Genomic DNA, 21,798 nt, shown 5'->3' with positions numbered 1-21,798 from the left:
AAGTTGCTTCTCTAGGGTGTATCTGAGTCTAACATACGAAGTGGCCAATTCACTATTTCAGTTAAAGTTAAATGCCACTTGGCATTGTTACATGTCTAACTTAATGAACGAAGATGTTAGGGTGTATTGCTAATTTTGTTCAAAGTTCACATTCAACACCTTAATTATAGGTAGCTATTGTACCTGTGTTTGCCGCAAAGTGTCATGAATGTAAGCATTTTATACCAAAAAGCAAAGGGGCAAAAGAAAAGAACAAAGGAAAGTAATTATCATTCAAATCCCAAAAATAACACTTACGAGATGTTAACATCAAAAAGTACAGGGTGTTCCAAAATGGTTGACCCCATTCCAAATGACCATATCTCGGAAAGTACTTGATGGATCTTAATGAAACTAAATACACTTTTTGTTGGTCATATGTTTTATTGGTTAGATTTACCAAGAAAAGTACAAATATTTGTTGGTTCTATGACAGATTTTCATAAATGTTCAATATGAGCGCCACCTGTGACTGCACATGTTCATGACCGTCCTGGCGATTTACGTACACATAAGCAGCCCTTTTCTTGAAATGTATGGTGCCAAGTCCTAATTTGTTTCATAGTTGGCGCCTTCTTTGCTAACTTTTTGAAGAAGGCACGCTGCACTGTCTTCGGTGACTGAGTCCGGACATACTCTAAATGCCTTTTCTTTTGAAGTGAACGGCATTTCTTAACCTGAAAAGATACTGTAGAGCTGCCAAATGTTACACACAAAAACATGAAACGTTTCTACACAAGCTGTGAAAATTTGAGGTCATTCCAAAAAAATTCCATAGAATAATATTCAACTTATAGTGTCATCTTTTTAGATCATAGTAGAATTGTGTTCACAAAAATAAATCGATAACTTCACAGGTGACAAGAGGTGCCACAGGACAAGTTGGGTCGAACCATTCTAGTTCTGGGGAGAATCTGAGTTTTTACAATAATGAAATTGAATAACCTACTGAATTTGTTTTATGAACATATATTTTCCATAAACAATTGATTACCTCAATAATTACTTAAAAAATATTTTTGTATATTTGTTTTACTTAAAATCTTGAGTACCCGCTGAAGTTCCTTCAAGTACCCCCAGGGGAACTAGTACCCCCATTTGAGTACCACTGTTCTACAGCATCCCCGTCTCGTGGCTAGTAACCAGGAGCCACTATAACTGATGTACCGTAAACCTTATTTGATAAATAGAAGTACCCACTCCCTATCGAAAAGCATTTAAATTGATCATTTTAATATGGGAATCTTAGTTAATATAACCAACTAAAAACGAGAAACACGTTCTTGACAATAAATGCAGTTAAACTTACATATCACATCGTATTGCTGTTTCTCTAGATATAAAAATAAGAAAACAGTTTTTCAGTCAAAATTTTTCAACTTACACCACTGGCCCCGGGAGGATGATGGAGAAAATGATAAAATGGTCACTTCTTCTGTCGCTCTTACTTTAAATCTTCAAAATGCCAAACGTTTTTTGTCCACTCTCTTGGAGAATACAAAAAAAAGCGCAAGCGCTCTCTTGAAACGCGCGGCCACTTTCAAGTTCTTTACGTCTGTTTACAAACGCTGTTTCACTGCGAAGTAAAGCTGCCGTGAGCGCTTGCAGGCGTTGTTAAATACGTCATCGTTACTCGCTCAGCCACTTACGTTCTCAGAGGCGCGGCTTTTCTCAATCGTATTGAAACATCATACTTATTTCAATCACCTTTTTATCAACGTAGCGAAATGATAAAGTATATTATATTATTTTTTTGTTGAACCACAATAATGTTGTTGAACCATAATAATGCTCTGTTGATGTACTTTTGGCTTTTACTCCCTCATTTTGAAACAGGTGTTTTTACCCAACATTTTCCACTCTCCCCTTTTAAATTAGGTGGCTTGGTACTTTTTCAACCAAGCAATGGCGGAAATACATCGATTGTTTGAAATTACCAGTCAAACACCTGAGCTATGCTTCTGACTTTGATATTGAGCTTCCACTGTAGTGCTGAATCCATTGACGAAATTAATATTTATGAGTCCAGTTTCAATCTACAGAAATGAAATAGATTTTGAGGTTTGTGTTAACATTTTTTACGGTTGATCTACCGTAATTTTCCACAGTAAACGTTAAAAGTTGTTGAAGATTACTAAGTTGATTAGAGCAAAAATGAGTAATATAAAAGTCATGGAGCTACTGTAGCTGATTAACAAGGTGGCCTTATGACCTTAGGCTTTTCATGATAAATGAGTTAATACTCAACACTTTTCAGGGTTCAGTCAATTGCCCATCCATCATTCATCCATTCATCTGCCCACCCATCCATCCAGGGAATCCAATATGCCTACCATGAATAATTTTGGGGTTAACCAGTCTGCTATCTTGCTAACTCGTCTCTCATTATACCCTGCCCACCCATATTTAGACATTTAAAAAAAATTAAAAAAAATAATGACTGACAGTTTGATGATATAATGGCTTGTGTCAAAAAGAATAATACTCCTAAAATGTTTAAAAATACATCAGTACCATTTTGTTCACTCACATCATTCCAAATTACAACATTGGTTCATAAGTTGGTTAATAATTTGGTTTATAAGGCGCTCGCACACTGGCTAATGCTTATGTTGTATATGCTCTAGGTTAATGGTACAGTTTTTGACTGTTCCAATTCAATTCACGTTAATTTCCTTTTGAGGGATAAGGGGAAAAAATATCAAGACACAACTCAAAACACATATCTACTTGATTAGGGTGTTTGAAAATTTTGTGTACAAAAGTCATTGGAAATCTGATCACCCAGGAACATGCCTGGCTTCTTTGCCTGGACAAATGGTGTCCAGAAAACAGAAAAGTACAAACAAAACTCACAAAGTATCAAATGAGGGAGAGACGACAACGTCTGTGTAGTTCAGTTCAAACGGGACGGGAGGCAACGAGGGAGCGGTGGTTGCAGAAGAGCGACCAGGGCAAAGTAAAAACAAGTACAAACCAACCAAACCAACCAAATAACGCATATATATATATATATATATATATATATATATATATATATATATATATATATATATATATATATATATATATATATATATATATATATATATATATATATATATATTGGTACAGTTAGTGGTAATTCCGATTTTTTTTTTATACACTGATTGCCTGACATCCAATGGTAGAGCGAGTCAATTCTACTTTAAACACAAGCAAAAAGAAAAAAATATGTTTCACTGTTTTTGTTGATGCCCGAAAGCTTCGGATCACCAAAATCGCTTTTTTTAGGAAACTCAAAGCTGCCTCGGAATACGAGACCTATTATCGGGTCCCGGAGGCGAGTCCCGGAAGAGCGATGAGTTTAACAGTATGCAGTATGCATCTATCAAATCAGACACAGGGTACAAAAAAAATTGCAATTGTGCGTAAATATAAGTAGAGGGTTACATCTAGTGGACAACGTAGCGAGCTGCAGATCCAGAGCCACTGAAGTGTATTGGAGTGGTGCTCTTTAAAACACAACGTTAGTTACGTTTTAGACTTTATCAAGTTTGAAATATTGTGTCAAAGACAGAACTAAGATACAGCTGTCAGTAACCATCCCGCAGCGCGTTTTTTGGGAACACTCAACACATGCAGTCCTCAAGACTGAAAAAAAAAAAAAAAAGTGCACTGCAAAAAAAAAAAAAAGGTACATTCGTCACTGGGATGTAGTCGGGACAGTAAAACTGTGAGACCTATATGTTAATATAGCCATTTAATCTATGTTTAAGGGTAGCTATTTCAAACCGTCTGAAAAGTTTCCGGTTGGTTTGGAAGGAATATTTTGCAGATAAAATGGGAAAACAGTGAACCTTTGCGAGACCCTCATTCATACAAACGATATTAATTTGTAAAGTGCGATTTATTTTCTTCTCATACATGGAAGTACTGTACTGCACCATTTAATAGCTTCCTATGTACAGTATACGAATTACGCAGTCATAGTGGCCAGTAGTTGGCACTAACGTTCCACTTTGAAGTTTGGTCTGCGAAATTTTAAAACAAAGAAGTACAAGGATGTGTTTATTGACAGTAGTTTGATCTTTCCTACTTACTCGTGGTCAAGACCAAAAAGAGTCAAGGGATGATTCAAGAACTAGTGTCAATGATTAGAATGTAAATGTTCGATTTTAAGAAGTAGGCACTTAGAAATGATCAAGCGGTCGATGTTTTTCCCACTTTGCGTCATTCTTTAGGTAGTCAATGAAAAGTGTTGTTAATTATAACAATTTTTATTTTAGTTCAAGATACATCTATCGGCGAGAGTGGGGACGAACTCAGTGTGAGTATAAACGCTACTCAACATTGCATTTTGTTCGTAATACTTGGAGGTTAGCCATGTTTGCTAACACCCTGTAAGGCAAAGGCGCTTTTGATTAGCCGTATCCCTGTCGCTCAGTAACCAACTATATGTGAAAAAATACAGTAACCTTCGCACATTTGCTTTAAGGATGACAGGATTAATGTAATGTAATTGTTGATTATTTATATATACCCTTCCGGGAATCTGCGTTGCGTAAACGACCCGCCCACTTCACTTCGCAGATGGAAGTCTGACCTTCAACTAAAATTACGATGCTTCGAGCTACGTCGGGCACGCTCGTTTACAACTTAACGTATATGTCTACAAGATAGCATGTAGCACAGAACGCCTGATGTTTAGAAGGCTGTATCGCCAAGGGCACTCATCTTCAGTGTAGACACATCCCCCACCCCATCCCATCTCTAGTGTAGACACACCCTTTCATTATCGAATTACTGCAATACGATCTTTATGTAAAGGAGAATTCAAATTTAGAAAAAAAAAAAAAAGATTTATCATGTGATAGTAAATCGAATTATAATGTTTAGAGGAGACTCAATTTGAAGAAAAACAATGGTTCTATAATGCCATTTTTTCGATTTGTTTGAATAGTCGAATCAGATTGGCTTTTCCTTGTGCTATAACAACTGAGGTTAACGATTTTGTCTTCTGAAGTACTGAACCTATGAACATTGTTGCTTCTTTTTAGAGTACAAGAAGAGTCTTAAGTGTGTTCCAACTGGACCATCAGCCTTTCAGGGAAAGTGGACCGACTGAAGTGAAACCCAGAAGGCCCAACCTAAACAGTATAGGGAGGATACAGGATGCCTCTGTTCTTCAAAAAGAAGAAATCAAGTGATGACTCCAGGAAGAGACTTGAATATCAGCTATGTCGGGTATCAAAACAAGTGTCATTAAATGTGTATTATGAGTGTTTGTCAGTGATTGTACGGTCACTCGCAAAAAAAATATTTATATTAGAGGATGACACATGAATTTTTACTCCCATCCCATCCTACAATTACAGATAATATCCCGTTCCTTCCAATTCTGTACCATAGTTTGAAAAAAGAAATCCTCTCCTGTCCCTCTAAAAATGACTCCCATCCCTGTCTTGCTCCCGTTCAGAATGACCCCCACTCCCGCACTGTTCATATTATCGAGCTTAGCTACATTAAAAACTAACAAAAAAAAACTAAAGTTAATATTGATTTTCTTCCTACTGTATAATCATGCTCCCTTCTACATCTGTCAACTTTTTATCTCGTACCATCCAATTTCCATGATCAAAGGTAAAGTTGATTCCCATCCTGTGAGAATACTATGTCAAGCCCCTAATTTTGCATGCACTTTCATTAAATACATACATATATGTATATATATATATATATATATATATATATATATATATATATATATATATATGCATGCTATGTACAGTATAATTTTACATTTACACTCAGTAATGAGTAGCCGTCGGTTTGAAATAGAACCATTAAGATCTGATTGAAGTATAGATTTTGGGAAGGTTTCGCCAAATTATATATGTTAAACATAAATACATTTTAATACTTAAATGTCACGAGTACCCTCCGAGCCCGAACAGGATAAGGACCCGGACCAAACACTCAAGGAGTTTAGTCCAAAGAGTTTATTATAACACTCTGGCTTGGAAAACAAGAGTGTCCGAAAAGGAAACTGGAAAGTACATACAAAATTCACAAAGTACCAAATAAGGAAGAGACGAGAACGTCTAGTTAGATCAGTCTGACTGGGAAGGAAGACAACGAGGGAGCGGAGGCTGCAGTAGAGCGACTAGAAACAAAGTAACAACAGAAAACATCGTGAGCAAAATGCAACTAGAACACAGTACAAACCAAAAGATAGCTAGGGAGAAGGGCGCAGGGCAGGAGAGTTCACTAAGCGATGAGAGTGTGTCGAAGGAATAACCCAGTGTTGCTCTCCTGCAGCAGCCAACCTTAAAAAGCCCATGATGGATGATGGGGAACAGGTGCGGCAGGCTGGCGCCACAGGGGGGTCACCAGCCCCCTCGTGGCACAATGGAAACCCTGCCTAGGCACGACAGTCAATACAGAGAACCCACAGAAAACACATGACAGACAGAAACATGACATTAAATGCATATCCCTTGCTGTCAATTGCTGCCTAAAGTTAGAGGGGTGACCAAAAGACTGACTCCAATTTCTCAGTTTCATCCCTGGGGATATATTTGACTTAGGTTGTGGTAGCATATAAAAGTAAAACCTCGTAACTGATCATACACTTCTGGTCTGAACAGTACAGTATATGGCAATTTCATTGTTTGTTTGTATAGAAGTGATGTATCTTTATACAGTATGTTTATGTTGTTACTTAAAACATGTTGAAATGCATGCATAACCTACTAACTGCTATTCTTCAGTCAAAGGAAGCAGGTGCTGATGATATCCTGGACATCTCCTCTTGTGAGCTGACAGAGGTGAGAAGGCTCAGTGCATTTTCTTCATGCTGCCTAGGCACAGCATAAGCTATGAGTTCGTATTGAGAACAGTTACCACAAAAGCTAATAAGGATCTTATGTGATATGCAAAGGAAGGTAAAGTACCAGTACAGTATACGTGTATTTCACTGAACATAGTCAAAGCAAGCCTTGCTGGTTACATTCACATGGCAACATAGTCTTAAATGAGGAGACCAGTGGTGGGAACATAGCTCAGAATGTGACTATAACATAGTTATTATTACTCAAAACTGTAATCATTTAACTAATTATTACTAAATCTAGATTCCGATTCTTCAATTTGATTCTGATTTGAAACTTCAGGATTTAGATTTTTTTATACGAATAATCAGTAGTATTATTTGACATCTAGCCTCACCAACGCGGTGCCTGCGGGCACTGGGTACCCCCGAAGATCAAATGAGAAGCTCGCAGACCTGTTCTGCAAATAGTTTACAAGTGATAGAACATTGCGATTTTCTAGGAATTTTACTATCGATTATGCATATATGACATATACATTACATATTACACGTTTCACATATTTACTATTTACTAGTACCTGCTCGCTGCTTCTCTGGGTAAGCCAATTGCTTGCTGCTTCTCTTGGTCCTGGCCAACCCAATCCAAAATTTGGGATTTCATCTAGCCTTCCAAGCATTATCTTAACTGCTCATCCTCATGAGGGTCGTGGGCAAGCTGGAGCCTATCCCAGTGTCCAGTATACCTGCCATGCATTGTATTTGGAATATGAAAAGAACCCGGAATACCTGGCACCTTGCGAACGTGCAACCATCACTGAGGCACTGGCAGAACATGCAAACACCTCACATGAGGGCCTTACCCAAAGCTGAATCCATGACCTCTGCATTGTGAGGCAGACGTGCTAACGAGCCATCCACCATGTCGCTGTTCCTGCATAGATTTAAAGTCATACGACTTGTGTAGTGTGGCGTTGTCTAACTCACTAGTGTAATTCATGCCAAATCACTGATGGGTTCAACCAAAGTTGATTTAGATTTTTACAAAATTTGTTGCTTGTTCATTGTGCTAGCACAACACAAAATCTAAAACTTTAAGTCCGTCAAAGGAGTTTGGAACAAATGGAATTTTTACATTTTTGTCAAGTAGTGTGGCCCTCCTTTAAACTCCTGTGTCTCAGGAACTACAGGATCAATCTTCACGAAAGAGAATTCAACAAGGATTTTAATGTGCAGAGCCAGTCAGTGTCCAACAAAAAAATCAAATTCAGCTGTTAACATTTTTTGCAGTGTAACCAAATAATGTTTTTGTAATATCATGTATGTAGTTGAATATTCTTTTATGTTTTTTCACAGGTTCCTTCCAGTGCCTTTTCGATTTGCAAAGTTCTCCAGAAGAAGGTAAGAAAATAACCGAAAACAGAACATGTTTTCTGTATTTTAACACTTAACTGTTTAATGTAACTTGAACAGACATTTCTTGTTTTGGTGTTGCGCAGGTACTCATTCTCCACAACAATAAGCTCAAGTCACTGCTTCCAAAAGGAACTGACATCATCTCATTTGGCACTCTAAAGGTAAAGTCACTCATGTACAATGGGTGTGTGGGCTCAAAATCATATTATATGCTATTTTACACAACAAAGAGTGGAATGACTGTCACACACAACTTCATAGTTGGCCTATGCACGTTTCTACATCAAGTTGAGTTTTTGGTGACACTTAATTAATTTTGAGCAATGCAGCAGTGTTGCTCAGGCCCATTACCTGGTTTTAGAGGAGCGAGAAGCTGTCGCCAAAGTCACAAAAATACAGCATGTGCGATAATATGGGTTAGTTTAGGTATGGGACGAAACACAAATTCCCTGAGACAAGATTGTGGCCACGAGATGAATTGAGATTTTTGCAAAATTTGTAATATACTGTAAAATAATGTCCAATATAAATTTTCCAGTTTTCTAATTTGTTTTCTTTTTATTGAGCAGACAAAGAAAAAGAACAAGATCGTGTCTAAATGCAAACATAATCTACCTTTCAAATGTTGACATTAAAGGAGACAAACGTCTGTCTTATCTGCAATTTTTTTAAATACTGCATTTTCCCCACTATAAGGCGCACCTAAAAGCCTCATATTTTCTCAAAAGCTGACAGTGCACCTTATTATCCGGTGCGTCTAATATATCGATCATATCAAATGATACAACAAGACCACTGTGATATCTCACAAACCATTAACTGAGCATCTTTATCTCAATTTAGTGGTGAGCTTCACTAACATGCATAGTTATACTAAAAGTAAAAACTAACTAAGCATTAGTCCATTACTAAACAAACAATGCGCCACAAATAACCCATGTGAAGGGATCTGCATCGATGCCAACGTTAGCTATTGCATTGCTAAACAAGAATGGTCGTGATCTTTTCATATGATAATTAGATCATTGCCATGTGTATGATGCATATACAGCAAGTGTCAACAGCATGTGGCAACAGCTACAGTATGTCAAAAATACATAAAAAGACAGACTTACAGTCATTGCTTTCGGAAGAGTCCTGAATGAGTCGTCTGAATGAGCACTGCCTTCATGCTATGGTAACTGCTGGATTGTAGGGAAGTGTCTGGGAGCAATGACGTCAGGGGGATGACGAGAGACGGGGAAAGTTTTGGAGAGGCTTGAATAATAAACGCATGTCGGCTGTTCTGCTACCAAAGGAATACAGTACAGTATAATGTACCAGTTCTGCTTTTCCTACCCATTGGCACAGAAAATGTTGGGACACCTCACACAAGTCACAACTGAAGTCTATTTTAGGATGTTCATTTACTTTAATTTCTTCAGTATTTCGCTAAAGCATCATTGCAATAGATTTGTCAGTATAACTTTTAAATCAGATAACAGAGACAAAGGCATTCCTTGGGTCTGCCTTGGGGGCTCAGGGTTGCTGGACCCCTGACCATCTGACCTCTTGATCAATGAACATTTGCCAGAACATGAAATGCCATGTGGGCACTCGCCATCTTGACTGAGCTGGCGTTAACATCAGCATTATGAAACTATAGAATACATCTTTTTCCAACCAAGATGCCTGAGTCCAAGAGGTCTTCATTTTCATCACCAACCAGCATTGCCCAGCGGCAGATTCCGGAAAAGCAGCTAGGCCAGAAATCACTCCAAATTTTAAAGAAATACACCAGACAACACACAGCGATTTCCTGACTGCACCTCAAAATAAAGCTGACAAGGGACGCTGACTTCGTAAACTAATCTTTGTGTAATAGCAATTTTCAAATCTACAAAACAATATAGTTTAAGGTTTTTGGTTGCAATTTGATTAAAATATTGGTTTATTATATTAAATCATAATTACATTCTTTTTAAAATCTTGATTCGTTTTGGCATTTATCTAAACAGTCTTTTCATGTAATGAAGAGGTATTTCCCCCCATTCTTAAGATAGTACTAAAATAAAACAGCTGTTTATTCATTTTGGCAGTTATGAGAATGCTTATATTGTATTAATAAAGTTTATATTATATGAATAAAGTTTGATGATTTTGCTGATTGTTTTTAATACATTTTCTTTAGTGCAGTACCATCTATTGGATGCATAACACAACTCTATCTAGTGGATGCATAATGCAGACCCAGCCAGTACGGTAGTTTCAACTCTGTGTGCCTTATATTCTGGTGCGCCTTATATATGATTTTTTTTTTGTTTTGTTTTAAAGGAATTAGGCCATTCATTGCAGGTGTGTTTTATAATCCAGTGCTTTATAATCCAGCACGCATTATATATAGCGGAAAGTACGGTAATTGTCACTATCTCTCTTTCAATCAAGGTTTTGGATTTGCATGATAATAAGATAAATTCACTCCCTGAAGACATCGGGAATCTGACATCTTTGCAGGTAGAGCTACTCTAAACTATTGAAACATTCATTTCAGTAGTTAATGAATGCTGCTTTTTTTTCTTATGTTGCCATTTGTATATTTTTAGATTTTGAATGTAGAGAAGAACCGTTTAAAAGTCCTTCCAGAATCTATTGGGGAGTTAAAGCTGCTGCAGACACTCAATCTGAAAGGTAAAATTGTTATTATTTGTGTCCAATTGTTAAATGTAATTTTAAAGTCACTTTTAATTTACTGTGGTATCTTCCTCATCCTTTCAGGCAACTGTCTCTGTGACTTACCGTCTACAATTAGTTCTCTGTGCAGTTTACGCACTCTGGATGTGAGTGACAACCTCATCATCCAGATTCCCAAAACTTTTGCTTACATCCGCACACTGGAGGTAACATGTTCTCCTTGGAAATTTAATTCACGCTATAGCGTATGAAAACAAAAACACACACATACACCCAAAATATTTTATAACAGCAAGTGTGTGTGTGTGTGTGTGTGTGTGTGTGATTATTTGCTGTGTGTGTACACACCCTTTGACAGAACCTCATACTGGATGCAGGTACAATGACCTATCCTCCTGCATCTGTGTGTCTGGAAGGTACAGCAAGCATCCAGGAGTTCCTGTGCTCAGGTGAGGATGTCAGCACCAGCAATGTCTTTTCTGCTGGCCTAATATAGCCTGACATAATCATAACAAAAATAAACTATAATAACTATAAAACAAGTTCATTTAATTTTAAATTTATTTTTACTAAATATATATATTTTATATATCTAATTATTCTCCATATTCTGTTCTTTTCGAGTCATATCCATATGGTTACACACTCCTACAAGTGCTGCAGTTTTTAGTTAGAATTCAGCAAATGTGTGTCGCTAAGCAGACTTTATGTCTGCCTTAGCCCCTAGGCGCTCAGGCATTTGCCTGAACAGTTGAAGGCTTCTGTGCAGTGTGCAATGACATATTGTGTACGGGCCCATATTTTTGTTAGACAACTGTAATAGCCAATCGAGTCTTAAGATCGCCATCTAAGGCCTCCCGTAGAACGTGACGCAACTGGACGCTCACTGCAGGAAGGCGGTGCTATAGATCAACCATCTTCAATGGTGGAAGTAGTTAAATAAAGGTATTTAAAAAAAAAAAAAAAAGACATTTGCTCAACAAGCTAATGTTAGCATTAGCGTATATTGAAGCCAGACCGGCGGACGCTGTTTTTTTTTAAAACCATAATGGCTGAAGAAGAGCAAAACGGAAATTGGACCGAAGCGACTTTAAGCATTGGCGTCCATGTCAATACAAAAGGATTTATTATTGGAAATGAAACGCAAAGACAAACTCTATAAGCAAGTCATGAAAGTCTTTCTGAGGAGAAAAAGAAGAATGGATTTTGTACTGAAATAACTTCAGGACAGCCGTTTTGGGTGAGTTCATGTTTTTTTGTCATTTTATGTCATTCATATTCAATTGTCATGTTTAGTTGGGTTTGGTTGTTGTGAGTTTGCGGGGTTTTGTGAATGTTTCTATTCCACTCGCTTCTGCCTTTATTGTCTGCGTTCGCATTAGTTTGATTTGTTCCACCTTTCTGGTGATATTTTGTCCCAGTTTTGTCCTGCCTCATTTCCTTGTTAAAACTTCCTTTTTTGAGCTACATATCTCTCAGTTTTCCTGAATTTTTTTGGGTCCCCTTCCTTTCTCCTCCCAACTCACCATGCCCAGATGTGACACTTATATTAAATTGCCATTTGTTACTTAGCGTACACAGCAAGTCTGCGACCCTTGTGAGGATAAGCAGCTCAAGAAAATGGATGGATGGATCTTGTTAAAGCTTGCCCGCTCTTGGTGGACTTCATAAAACTTTGTGGATGAATAATTTTAAATTAATTACTTATTCTAAGTTTTGGTACATATAATGATAAGTTTTGATTGCTGATGCGGATTTATTGATGTTTAAATGCTCGGAAAAATATCCTGCATAGCCCAGTAAGGCCTAAGTGTGAAATGCAGGACCACCACTGGTATTTAATTACCACCAAACATATCATTATTACACATATTCCTTTCTCTCTCTCTCCTTCTCTACCTCTCATTCAAATCTTTAAAAAGCTATATTGTGGAGGTTAGAAGCAGGATGAAGCAATGACTCAGTATGATTAATGTTCATTCTGTTTTCATTGTGTTTGTGTTACATACTAGCAACATGATTTCTCTGTGCTCAGGCGTTTCATTTGAGGGTTGTTTTGTCATTTTTCTATCGAGTAAACACAACGCAAAATATTAAAATATTGTGCCTTAGTATTATCCTAAACCAAAGTAATGTAACTGACATTCTTTATCGTCTTCTGTATATAATAATAGTAATAGTATTTTTCCCCTTACCTATTTTTATTTATTTATTTATTTTTGCATCTTTGTGAAAATGTATTTGCCCCCCTTCATTGCTAAAATCATAAAACAAGTGTGACTGACCACAGTTTTGGTAAAGTTCAGTTCAAGTTCAGTAAGATCAAATGCATCTTGCCATGATCCAAAAAAAATTCAGAGGAATTTACTCAAAAAAAGTGCTTGAAAACTATTTGCCATAAATGTTTACAACGCCATTTCCAAAGCTGTGGGGCTCCAGCGAACCACTGTCAGAGCATTGTCCACAAATGAAAAACTGCAAACAGTGCAATCCTTGCCAAAAGTTGTCGACCAACAAAGATCAGTCCAAGAAGAGCGTGATGGCAGCTCATCTAGGAGGTCACAAAAGAACCTAGGAAGACTTTGAAAGCTATGCAGGCCTTGTTGGCCTCAGTTAAGGTCAGTGTTCAAGGGCTCAACTAGAAGAAGGACATTGGACAAAAAGGCATCTTTGGGAGGGTTCCTAGGCAAAAACCACTGCCATTTGCCAAAAATCATCTTGTTAATCATCAAGAATTTTGGAGATACTGTAGGTTCTGTGGCGTGATTAGTCAAAAATAGATCTTCAAGGTGTGCAGCTTGTTACATCTGGCTTAAAAATGGCACCGCATTTGAGTAAAAAAACAAAAAAACAACAACAACAAAAAACATCATACCAAGAGTAAAGTATGGCTGTGGCAAGTGTGGCAGGTCTGTTCCTCAGGACCAGGACAACCTACTGTGATCGATGGGAAAAAAAATGAATTCTGCTTTTTACCAGAGGATCAGTCGAGACAATTCTGGTTGATTGGTCCAAAAGTCCTCCACAGTGGTGTGAAATACACATCACCAATGATCTTATAAGTAATTTGATTTCAGTTATTACTGCCAATGCTGGCCAAATTCACTAATGTTCAGGGTGTTGGAATTTTATTTCTAAATAAACATAAACTCAAGTTAGTAATCTGACTCCAATTTGTGACCTTACCTAATTGCCACTCATCCAACAATTTGCGCGCTCGTTCTGCAATAGAAAGGTATCAGGAAGCCGGCATTTTCACACACGAGTGGATTTATTCCTAACACACAGCACCTGGATCTCGGGTCCCTCTCAATACAGCTCTGTACGCCTCTGTTGCCACCAGCAGACGTACGTCACATCCGAGTTGCCCAGCAAAGAGTTATACTGCACAATATGCAAATGGCACAGTAACAAAGGTATCCTGGCATTATTCTATTGGCTATGTGTAGACTGCAGTTAACTTTAGCTTGCTCTCATTGGTCTTTCATCCCCTGCAGAATCGCTTGCTTGCTCCTCCTGGTTGTAGTTCTCCACACAGTTATTTTCCCTCAGCTGCCTCGGGGTTATCTCGTTCCTGCATCTTCCTTGCGACCACCACCGCTTGTTCTGCAACATTCCACTCTTGCACCTTCTTGCAACACACATTCTGTCTTGCTCCACCAGTCACACGCCCAGCACTTTACAGTTTCACACTCTCATACACATGATGTAGCAACATCTAATGAACTACTTTAAGCTCAAACCCTTATGTTCCTTTAAGGGGGGCAATTACTTTTTCACATAGGATAAGATAGGTTGGTATTTTTTCTCCCTTTCGTAAACAAAATTACCTTATTTTCCGGACTATAAGCCGCACAGGTATATAAGCCGCAGCAGCAAAAATGGACCAAAAAACATCATTTGCCACGGATAAGCCGCACTGGACTATAAGCCACAGGTCATAACATCAAATATTTATGCAAAAAAATGGTATATGAAAGTTTTATTTTTTTTTTTTTTATATATATACGGTATATGTTTTTAAAATCGTCTACCAACTGCAACATCCTCTCTTTAACAGCATTGTCTCCTATTGTTTAATTGATAGATTAATTTAGTGAACATTGCACACACTGCACCTAAATAATATATACAATCATAATATTATAAATGCAATCATATATACTGTATATGAAACAAACTTTTATACCAGATCTTTATGCCATCCTCACTCCGAAACATCGGGTTTTGCGCCAGCTAGATGGCTGGATAACGACGTTTCAAACAACCAGACTGTCTTTCCTTTTGCTCTGCTTTATTTGAACTATGGCCATTGACCATTACCTTCTTTAGGTCGCCGTAAAACTAGAAAAATAAAACACGTAATCACCTAATGATGCATAGCACCTCTCGAGCTAACAAGCAAGTTGCACAATGAAAAAATACTCTTATTTCCAATGTCTCGAACGATAAACAAAACAGACGAACAGTGTCAATTTTGTCAGCTTGTGTACTTACGGATAATTCTCGTCCAAGGCACAACAAAATAAGATCAACAATGCTCGAACATTAACCTGTCGTCTTTGCGTGCTTCCACATTGGATAGCTCACGTCTACTGAGAAAAACAATATTTCGAAGTAACCAGAAGGGGGTGCTCTAAGTCTATGTACAAATCTTAAACAACAAAGGTGGTACTGCACTTCTGAAGGGCAGAATAATCTTAATAATTCAATGTAGACATTTTTTAAAAATATATTTTAAAACGTTTTTGAGCACAGCCATTGATTCACATCCTTGCAGTTCTATTTATTGGTTGTTCCATTAACCGACTCCTTGGGCAGATAAACCGCACTGGAGTATAAGTCGCAGGGCTCAAATCATGAGGAAAAAGTCGCGGCTTATAGTCTGAAAAATAAGGTATTTAAGAACTGCATTTTATATATAGTTGGTTTGTGTTATATTAATGTGATAATGATACTTTCCACAGTTAAATGTATGCATCTAAAATCATTTTGACACATCAGTGATTTAATTTCTTACTAAATATGAGTTTTATGGTTCCGATATTTTTACCAGAGGATCAGTTGAAACAATTCTTCAATGATTGGTCCAAAAGTCCTCCCCAGTGGTGTGAAATACACATCACCAATTATCTTATATGTGATTTGATTTCAGTTATTACTGCCAAAGGTGGCCAAATTCACTATTATGTTCAGGGGGTAATTACTTTTTCACATAGGATAAGATAGGTTGGTATTTTTTCTCCCTTTGGTAAACAAAATTATTTAGGAACTGCATTTTGTATAGTGTTGGGATGTGTTATATTAATGTGATAACGGTATTTTCCATAGTTAAATGTATGTGTAGCTGACACCCCCGATAAAGGTTGACGCTTTACTGGTAATTTTTTTATTTTTATCGATGAGCGACATTGTCTTTCATTGCAGTCATCTTCACTTTCAGCATAATTACATACACCTGGATCACCTTTACCGTAAGAGCTGAAAACAATATTCAAACATGTACAAAGGTGAATTCAAAACATCGTTCGATTATAATGTAACATACATGAAATGAAAAGAAATAGGTAATAAAAACGAACCTTTTGCCTCTTCTGAGGGACTTGCTTGCTAACTTTCAAACTCAAAGCTCTGTGCCTACTGCCAAATCAAGCTACCTTTTACCTATACTGTAAAACCGGGAAGTGCGAAGGAAAATTAAGTGTCCAACACAAACCGGAAGATGCCTTTCAGGCATCAAAATCTCAGAGGAAAACATGACCGTAAATTCTAAGCATATGGTTATTTACAGTATGCATCTAAAATAATTTTGACACATCAGTGATTTCATTTCTTACTAAATATGAGTTTTATGGTACCGACATTTCTAACTAGAAGATAAAACACAGTGTTTGCAGGGGCAGCACACCTTACCGTGTGGGTGTCTCACCCCCTTGGTGATGTCTTTCAATGGCGGTCAACCACAAAACAACCATCCATCTATCATCTTGATCGTTCATCCTCACAAGGCTCACTGATGATGGAGACTATTCCAAAAGAGTGAATAACAGGGCCAAAACAGACTTTTTACTGGTATTTAAATGCAAAACAGTGTCAATACACTGTTCTCACCAACACCTGTTTCTCTTCAAATCAGTCCCCACGTAACCCAGTATCAATAACAATAATTACACCCAGGGGTAAATTATCTACTACTGATGTTAAATGTCTGGCTGTGTGCTTCAAAACATATATTTTGGCCACTTTGTCATTTTCTATAGTAAAATGTTTAAACTAATGAAAAATAAACATTGCTGTTTACTTGGCCGACTCTGTGCCAAATCTCCCCTTCTCAACTCCGGAACCAAAACAAACTAAAGGACGTGGTAAAGGTTGTCGTGTATTTTACTTTTGCCCTGGCGATATGGCGGGGGTGTAGGGAAGATATGAAATGCTTCTGTCAATAGCAAAGAATGCTTAGAAATGCATAAATGATGGAAAAGAACATTGTAACATTGAAATTAACATTGTGACATGGTTAAAAACTCAAAAAAGCTGACTTCTCGGGATAGGGTCCCTTTAATATTTGTTTGATGAAATGAAACATTTGCAGCCGATTAATATGCAAAACTAAACACAGAAATTAAGAAGGGGGCAATACTTCTTCGTCACACTGTATATTTAGTCAAGTCTCCCTGTTGTGTCCATTTAAATTTGATTATTTTAAGATTATTTATTTATTTTTACTTTTGGTCAAATTCTAATTGTGTGACTTCAGGAGTTGTTGTGATTTTACACTTTAGTAATGAATACAAAATATTTTTCCCCCAGAGCTAGGTGAGGAGTACTGCCCTCCATCCCAGTATCTCTTGCCTGTGCTAGAACGTGACAGTGGAAAACAAAATTGTGACAGGGTGGATGCTTTGGATGAAGCTTGGCAGGTAAGTTCACTCCCTGTTCTGTAGTACAATAGTAAATCTCATTATGCTGTTGTGTATTGTTTTATAAGTCCTGTAAACTTCTCAAATTCAATGTTTTCTTTTTGTTGCAGAATAAATTCAGTGATTATGAAAAGAGAAAGGTATGATGGCCCTTCAACTTAAAGAAGCATGAGTTCAGGTTTCTTGCTCACTGAACTAAAACTGAAGCTTTAACTATAATCAAGTAGAAGTGCAATACATGGGTCATCACAGAATTGGAGGACATTTTAAATCCCGCCCATCAAATTTTAAATAGTCCACATATAAAATGCTAAAATGCACCGAACCCTACCGGTTTCACTTGCTCATTCACCGAACCCTTACATTTATATTGTTGACTGGGGGGGATCACAATCTCGCAGTGGCTGAGATCGTGCTGACAATTAGTATTGTGCTGATAATGATGCCGACTCACCGAACCCCTAGGGTGGTGTCAAACAAATTTTTATTTTGGGCCACATTTTAGTGATAGTTTCTGTCAGAGGGCCGGAATGACTGTGAATTCAAATACATTTTAAGTGTGTTGATCACACATTTACCAAGATTTGATATCAGAAGCCGGCAAAAACTGTTCAAAAGAGATTTGGAGAATAAGAAAATGTTTGTTTTTCTTCCCCCAAATTTTTAAAAGTTAAAGACAACTTGCAATTTTGGTACTTTAGTCAGAAACCTGGTCACATCAGCATTTCAAGGGCCACAAAAAGTGAGGTGGCGGGCCGGATCTGTCACCCGGTCCTCGACTTTGACACCTGTGCCCTAGCGTTCGATCGAACCCAGGTTAAGAACGACTGCCTTAGACCAAATCTAAAAACAAGGAGGAGAGCTTGAAAATAGTTTTAAAGATATTAAATAGGTCTGGAGTACCTCCTCCTTTTCAAAATTGTTTTAGTATAATTTATTTTATTGCTGTCTCTTGCAACTGTGGAAATATTTGTTTCAAATAATTTATTAATATGTAATATATTTCAAATTATAATTATTCATGGAACGTATGTTCCACAACATGCATGCAGCCCTGTTACCGCAACACTTTTAGCTTGGTAGAAGAAGAAGAAAGCAGTGAATCAGATGATACGATGGACTTGACATCATCAAACAGTTTTCCAAAAGAATACGTACAGCAAGGGTACGTCCTCTCTTCTGCTTTTCATATTTTTATAAAATAGTTAGCCCTACTTGACTGTCTCACTCTACCACACACAACCCTGTTATGCATAAAATCAGCATAAGACTGTTTTTTTTTCTTCTTTTACAAAAGTAATATTGTCCTCTTGGCTAGCAATAACAGCTAGCGAAAAAGATAATTTCTACTTACGAGAAAAAGTTAACGCATGTTTATTACCTGTAACCCTGTTCTTGTGATTAGAGTAAATGAATTTATGTAATGTTTAAATGATGTAATAAAATACTGTATGCAGCATTGATCTGTAAGATTAACTAATCAAACCTATGATAATTGATTACCTATTATTAATGAATTTGTAGCAGATAATCAGAAAAATGGAAGGTTTACTTTTTGAAAATTTTGAAATCAAAATGTCTGTCAATTCTAGAATGACCCTTATAGAGTTAAAGTTGTAGAAGCCTTTACCCTACAATTAATTATTCTATGAACTATGTTTTCTATTGTTGTTTGATCCTGATCCTGTCCTTGACCATATTTATAATCTGTCTGTTGAGCTCTCACTCTATCCTGCCCTCACTTGTGAACAAGAGATACTTGAGTTCCCCCACTTGCGGCAGGATTCTGAAGCCCAATTTTTTCCTCTTTCAACTGAGGAACATGGTCTCAGATCTGGAGGCACTGATCTTCACCCCAAATGCTACGCAGTCAGCTGTGAACCACTCTAGTGAGAGTTCGAGATCTTAGCGCCACATCATTCACAAAAAGTAGAGATGCAATTGCAAACTGGATCCTATCAACACTTGGCCTGCGCCTAGAAATAATGGCCATAAAGGTATGAACGTAATCGGTGAAAAGGGGCAACCTTGGCGGAGTCCAACCCTCGTTGAAAATTAATCTGAACTACTGGTGGCAATACAGACCAAGCTTTGAAATTGGTGGTAGTGGGATGGAACAGGGAGTTTATTACACCATACCTTTTAAGAACTCACCACAGAACTCTTCGAGGGACATGGTCAAATGCTGTCTCAAAGTCCACACAACACATGCAGACTGGTGGAGTGAACTTTTGTGCACCTTCGAGAATGCTGGCAAATGTGTAGACTGGTCCACTAGTCCATGGTTGGGACAAAAGCCGCACTACTCCTCCAGAATCCGAGGTTCAACTTCCTGACGAACCTTCTCCACAGCACCTCTGAGTAGAGCTTACCCGGGAAACTGATTTGTGTGATACCTCTCCTTGTGTTGGTATGCACCCTCCCATCCCCTTTCTTAAAAAGAGGGCCCCACCACCCAGCCTGCCAATCTAGAGGCACTGTCCCTAAAGTCCATTCAATGTTGTAGAGACTAAACTGTTGGAGGTGGTAGTTGAAACTCTGTCTGACAGGGGACTCTGCTGGATATTCTCAGCAGAACCTCATAATATTTTTTGGTCTGCCAGATCTGACTGTCATTGTCCCCCACCTTCGGAGCCAACACACCACCAGTTGGTGATCAGTTGACAACTCCACTTCTCTTGTCACCTCAGTGTCCTAAGCATGCAGTCGCAAATACAATGATATGACCACAAAGTCGATCATCGGCATACGTGGTGTCTCAGTGCCAAGTGCACATATGGTACACCAACTAGTCATTTACCTACTGATGATGCAGCATCAGGAGCAACTGGGGGGTTCACTGTCTTGCTCAAGGACACTTCGACATGGTCTTGATGGTCAGGGGATCGAACCCACAGCCTCTCAGCTGGGAGACGACCACTCTACCACCGAGCCAACCCTCGTGAACATTGAAGTCCCCCAGCAGAACAAGGGAGTCCCTGAGAGAGCCCTCCAAGAACTCTAAAAAGGGTGAATACTCTGAACTGCTGTTTGAAGAATATGCACAACATCCAGGTCCTGTCTTCCTACTGGGTTGGGCCGACCCAAAGGCGGTGAGATTATACCTTGCCGCCCAAGAGGGTGAACACCAATGTACATAGACTTAGCAGGGGGGCAATAAGTATGCCCACCCTTGCTCTGTGCCAAGATTCCTGCCTCTGGCCGAAACCCAGCTCACATGATGCCCAATGCCTTTGGCCCCTTCCACAGGTGCTGGGCCTATGGGAAAGGGGACCCACGTTACCTTTTGGGACTGTGGCTGGCCAGCGAATCCCACGTCCAGGCCTGGCTCGAGAGGGGGAGAAACGAGATCCCAAATTTGTACTCAATTTTTAAGGGTCTGTGAGCTGTACTCTGGTTGGTCCCTCAACTAGGACCTATTTGCCATGGGTGACCTGGCTCTGGGCATAAATCCCTCGAAAACTTAGTACCTGGGATCACCAGGACTCGCAAACCCCTCCACCACGGTAAGGTATCTGTTTATGGAGGGGAAAGCACTGTTTCAACTTTCAAAACGAGTAAACAAATAAAATAAAGTTCTAATATGAAAGACGAACATGTTAAAAATTGATATGGAGAAACAGTTACTTTTGCATCAGCAAAACAAATGATCCTTGACCTTTTACCAGATTCAGAAGCAAGCGGAAAAACTCGCCTTGGAGCGACACAGAGAGGAGAAACAAGATGAGCACACCCAACTTCTACTTATGAATACCTCTCGTAAAGTAAACATCCTCAACTCAGTTCGTCAGGTACGCCGTTCTCAAACTTTATTGGCGTGACTGGTCATTCCCATTTTCCCCTTCTCTATAAATCATTTTCTGGTCAAGATTTTATTTTTGTCTGGCTTACCTTTGAAATAAGAGCTTAATCAAATAATAAATTGCCACCAGAAATTAAAAT

The 21,798-nt window shown here is 38.3% G+C and overlaps 2 protein-coding genes across 7 annotated transcripts in view; one reads left to right on the top strand and one right to left on the bottom strand.

Moving 5' to 3' along the window:
- lmo4la (LIM domain only 4-like a) overlaps window positions 1–21,798 on the bottom strand; it is a 98,966-nt gene that overhangs the window by 30,310 nt on the left and 46,858 nt on the right. For 3 of the 6 annotated variants that reach the window (XM_088434358.1, XM_088434353.1, XM_088434357.1), the window contains exon 1: window positions 1,424–1,633. The exons of the other annotated variants lie outside the window; for them this stretch is intronic. The gene's annotated coding sequence lies outside the window, so the exon portion shown is untranslated. Of the gene's footprint in view, window positions 1–1,423; window positions 1,634–21,798 lie in introns of those variants that run through there. 6 annotated transcript variants of the gene reach the window in all.
- The window catches only part of lrsam1 (leucine rich repeat and sterile alpha motif containing 1), a 60,053-nt gene continuing 42,319 nt past the window's right edge, over window positions 4,065–21,798 (top strand). Inside the window, exons 1-12 of the mRNA XM_088434341.1 lie at window positions 4,065–4,348; window positions 5,079–5,265; window positions 6,792–6,848; window positions 8,207–8,251; window positions 8,350–8,427; window positions 10,691–10,759; window positions 10,849–10,933; window positions 11,021–11,142; window positions 11,295–11,385; window positions 17,747–17,856; window positions 17,967–17,996; window positions 21,525–21,647. Coding sequence (XP_088290467.1) covers window positions 5,194–5,265; window positions 6,792–6,848; window positions 8,207–8,251; window positions 8,350–8,427; window positions 10,691–10,759; window positions 10,849–10,933; window positions 11,021–11,142; window positions 11,295–11,385; window positions 17,747–17,856; window positions 17,967–17,996; window positions 21,525–21,647 — 882 coding nt within the window. The 5' untranslated portion in view covers window positions 4,065–4,348; window positions 5,079–5,193. The remainder of the gene's footprint in view (window positions 4,349–5,078; window positions 5,266–6,791; window positions 6,849–8,206; window positions 8,252–8,349; window positions 8,428–10,690; window positions 10,760–10,848; window positions 10,934–11,020; window positions 11,143–11,294; window positions 11,386–17,746; window positions 17,857–17,966; window positions 17,997–21,524; window positions 21,648–21,798) is intronic.

Source organism: Hippichthys cyanospilos, chromosome 15 (genome assembly GCF_059441005.1).
Source record: "Hippichthys cyanospilos isolate Australia breed blue-spotted pipefish chromosome 15, RoL_Hcya_1.0, whole genome shotgun sequence".
Lineage (NCBI taxonomy): Eukaryota > Metazoa > Chordata > Actinopteri > Syngnathiformes > Syngnathidae > Hippichthys > Hippichthys cyanospilos.
The sequence above is the reverse complement of the archived record's forward strand: the minus strand, read 5'-3'. Positions and strand labels throughout refer to the sequence as shown.